Here is a 3888-nt window from a genome sequence, read left to right as displayed (position 1 = left end):
CTGGGAAGGCCGGCTTGGCTCAAGGTTCTGTGTCATCCTTCCGTCCACTGGTGCCTGTGGTCTTGGTGGAGTGCCAGCAGGGGGAGATGGAGGGCAGGGCCGGCGAGTCTGAGCCCTGCCTGGGGAACGCGGTGCTGGGAGCATCCGTGTGACCTGCCCATGCGCCCTGCAGAACCTGGCCTGACCCGGGCTTGGGCTCGGTGCTCCACCCACTGTTGGGCCCTTGTCCACTCTCTGGGGCCTCTGGTGCAGAGTCAGAGAGGAGAGGGGAGCCCCCAATGCCCCACCTTCTGCTGTGTCCACAGGAGGCCCCTGTCCTGCCCAACGGCTCCTATGATGGCAGCTCTCTGGTCAAGTCTTCAGGGAAGCTCATGTTGCTGCAGAAGATGCTCAAGAAACTGCGGGACGAAGGGCACCGTGTACTTATCTTCTCCCAGGTGAGCTGCCCCCAGGTGGCTGCTGGCCTCCCTGCCTTCCCTAGCCCAACCCCACACCTGCAGAGGGCGTCCTGCCCCCACTAGCTGAGGGCACAACCTGCCAGCAGCCCTCAGGTCCTGATGCCATCCCCATGTGGGTTGTGTGTCAAAAGTCGCTCCTCTGGGCGCTGGTGTGATGCAGCCAAGGAGAGCTGGTTGGGCGCCAAGTTCAAGGTGCTCAGGGCATGTTGGTGGGGAGGACCGATGTCCACCCCACCAGCTGCTCCTCTGGCCTGCTCCTCCTGGAGCGTCTGTCCAGGCTGGGATGACAGCCCTCTCCTCTCACCCGTGCAGCCCAGCTTCTCATGAAGGTGGGGCCCTGTGGTGGGGGCAGCTTGGTGGGGGGTGGTGTGTCCCTCTTTCTAGCTTGATCCTGCAGCATCACTTTTTGGGCGGTCAGAGGCAAAGCTGTCCAGCCCCAGAGGTTTGTTTTGTCTGTGCACTTCCTTCATCCTTTTGCATCTGTCATACGTGCGGCTCTGCGCTAGGCATCGGGGTCCAGCTCTTGTCTTCAAGACCCTTATAGTCTAGTGTGGGAGATGGAGGTTAGAGACAGTTATCCAGCCCCAAGGTCATCTCTGTGATGGGGGTCAGGGATGGCCCTAGGGGCCTGGTGTGAAAAATGTTCCATGGTGGTGTGACTGAGCCAGAGACTAGGATGTGGCTCCTCTGTGTGCAACAGTCCACGTGTAACAGCTGCTCCTGCCTGCCAGCCCCTGATCCCACCCTGGGCCTGCCGCAGGCCGAGGAATCTGGGGAAAGCTGACCAAGCCTGTGACTGTGGGCTGACCTGGAAACTGGATCCAGAATCCCCCAGCCCCCTGCCAACGTAAGACATGATTCTGGGCTGAGGCCCCAAGGGACCAAGTAGAGGGAACTGCACAACCTCTAGAAGTGTGCACAGAGAGAAAGTGACAGAGATGGAGCCCTACCAGCCAAAATAAGCCTGAAAGCCCCAATTCCAAAACTCATGAAAACGTTCAATGAGACATTGAATGAGACATCCCACAAAACAGTAAGCAGAATCCAAGTGGAAGGAATAATAGAATAGCCTGAAAAGAGTTCAAATAAACACATTCAGGAACCTCAGAAATACCAGAGTAACACATAAATCAAGAAGAAATTGATTCAGCACAAGCAGCAAGAGATGACATAAAACTAACTGGATAGGGGAAAAGGATCTGCATGAAATGGAAAACAAAACGTTTCAACAGATTGGATGAACTCTCAACACTGTGGAAGAGAATGGTGATGAACGGGAACCTGGCATTGGGAATTTCCCCAGAATGCAGCAGAGAGAGACAAAGATAAAACTGAGAAATTACATGGAGGATGCCTTGAGAGGCTCTGGTAATTATGCACTAGGAGTTGCAGATGAAGAAATAGAGAAAATGGCAAAGAAGTCAGACTTAATGAGGGTTTGCAGACAGACACGGAGAAAGATGTGAGGTCTCAGGTCTGAGTACCAAGCAAGATAAATACGGTAAGTCCCCTACATGTGAACGAGTTGCATTCGAAGAGCGCGCGTTCATTAAGTCTAATTTGTTCGTAAGTCCGACAAAGTTAGCTTAGGTACCCAACTAACACAATCGGCTATATAGTACTGTACTGTAACAGGTTTTTAAAGACTTTTCACACAAATAACACAAAAAACAAACAAACAAAAAGAATAAAGAAAACATTTTTAATCTTATAGTACAGTACCTTGAAAAGTACAATAGTACCAGCTACATCACCACCGCTTTTACGCTTGCTTCCAGACATCCAGGGCTTGAAATAAAGATACTGTACTGCTGAACTCTATACAGTCCTGTACAGTAAAGTACACAAAAGCACAACCGCTTGTGGAGGATGCATGCGTATGACAATGTACGTCGGACACATGCACTAACTTATGTGATTGGACACGTGAATGCACGTTTGCATCTTTGAAGGTTCACAACTTGAAGGTTCGTATGTAGGGGACTTACTGTATAAATAAAGGAAGCCCTAGGCACATCATAGGGAAAATGCCACACTTCAGACCTAGTATCTACAAAGGAATGACAGACTGTCCTCAGATTTCACATCAGCAACGATAGGTGGCAGAAGACAACTGCAAAACCTTCAGTACATTGCGGGAAAATGGTGACTGATAATTTTATATCCAGCCAAGCTCTCTCTCAAGATTGATTATGGGAGGAATATGGGAGCTCAGAAGGGACTGCTTTTCTCTTCTCATAGGAAAGGGTGAAATCAGGGAAGACATCACAGAGGAGGTGCTGTTTGAGTTTCCTAGGCGGTAAGGGGGTGGGAAGAGAGTTTAGGTAATTTGGGATGGTTGGAGAGTATGAAGGAAGCATTGGGAAGTGAAGCCCAGATGGGCTGGGCACCAATCCTGCAAGCCCAGAATGCCAAGGTGAGGATTTGGGACTTTATCCTGTGGGGAGAGAGCAGGGAGGCACGTGCTTAGAGCTGTGTCTTAGGCAGATGGCTGTGGGGCTGGTGTGGGGGATGGAGTGGCTCCGGCGGTTGAGGTTGGAGGCTGCATTCTTCTTCAGAGAATGGCCCTGCATCAGGTCTGCTTGGGCCCCACCTGTCTCCCCACTCAGCAGGCTGCTCTGTCCTCCCCCACCTGTCACGGGGTCCCTGCTCTGCGGCAGTGCCTCAGGCATACCATGTCCCCTGCAGATGACCAAGATGCTGGACCTCCTGGAGGACTTCCTGGAGTATGAGGGCTACAAATATGAGCGGATTGATGGTGGCATCACGGGGGGCCTCCGGCAAGAGGCGATTGACAGATTCAACGGTACCCCCGCCCCACCCCACCCCGGGCCTTCACTGGGGGGCCCCGTCTGCCTCTCCTCCTACGCTAGTCTCTTAGCTAGACCACTCAGCTCATGGTCAGGGTAGCTGCTCCTCAAACGGCCGAAGAAAGCAAACCAGTCCTTAGGTCCTAATAGCTGGTAAAAGGGGTTCATTCCGTGGAACTTTCCAGGGGCCTGCTGGGGTGCAAGAAGCCAGTAGATAACACTTGCTCAGAGCTGAGAAACAGACAAGGAGGAAAGCAGAAGGGGAGGAAAATCCCTCTGTTACTAAATGAAGCCGATGCTGAGGGTCTGGCCAGCACCTGTGGGCTTCTGGTACGGACGCCAGCTAAACCTCCAGTTATAGGCAGGGCTGGATGGGGCCTGTCCCCGGAACACAGGCTGCGGGGAGGGCCAGAGCAGAGCAGCGCTCCCTTAGAGGAAGGACAGAGGGAAGGGCAGGGCCACAGAGGCCCGAACTTGCAACCTGCTCTCTTGCTTGCCTGGGAAGGAGAGGTGAGGGGGGCAGGCCAGGAGCTGGCTCTGGAGTGCAGGAAACCTCTGGAGGGGAAAGTGGTCCAGCGCCTCTTTAGTGGCAGGTTTGCAGCAAGTGCCGATGAGCTCTC

At 53.2% G+C, this 3888-nt stretch overlaps 1 protein-coding gene across 1 annotated transcript in view; it reads left to right on the top strand.

Moving 5' to 3' along the window:
• Positions 1-3888, top strand: part of CHD5 (chromodomain helicase DNA binding protein 5) — a 53332-nt gene that overhangs the window by 29839 nt on the left and 19605 nt on the right. The window contains exons 19-20 of the mRNA XM_007453281.1: positions 306-437; positions 3147-3264. Coding sequence (XP_007453343.1) covers positions 306-437; positions 3147-3264 — 250 coding nt within the window. The remainder of the gene's footprint in view (positions 1-305; positions 438-3146; positions 3265-3888) is intronic.

This window comes from Lipotes vexillifer, unplaced genomic scaffold (assembly GCF_000442215.2).
Source record: "Lipotes vexillifer unplaced genomic scaffold, Lipotes_vexillifer_v1.1 scaffold575, whole genome shotgun sequence".
In the NCBI taxonomy this organism is placed as follows: domain Eukaryota; kingdom Metazoa; phylum Chordata; class Mammalia; order Artiodactyla; family Lipotidae; genus Lipotes; species Lipotes vexillifer.
Note: the sequence above shows the minus strand (reverse complement) of the source record. Positions and strands in the feature narration are given on the sequence as shown.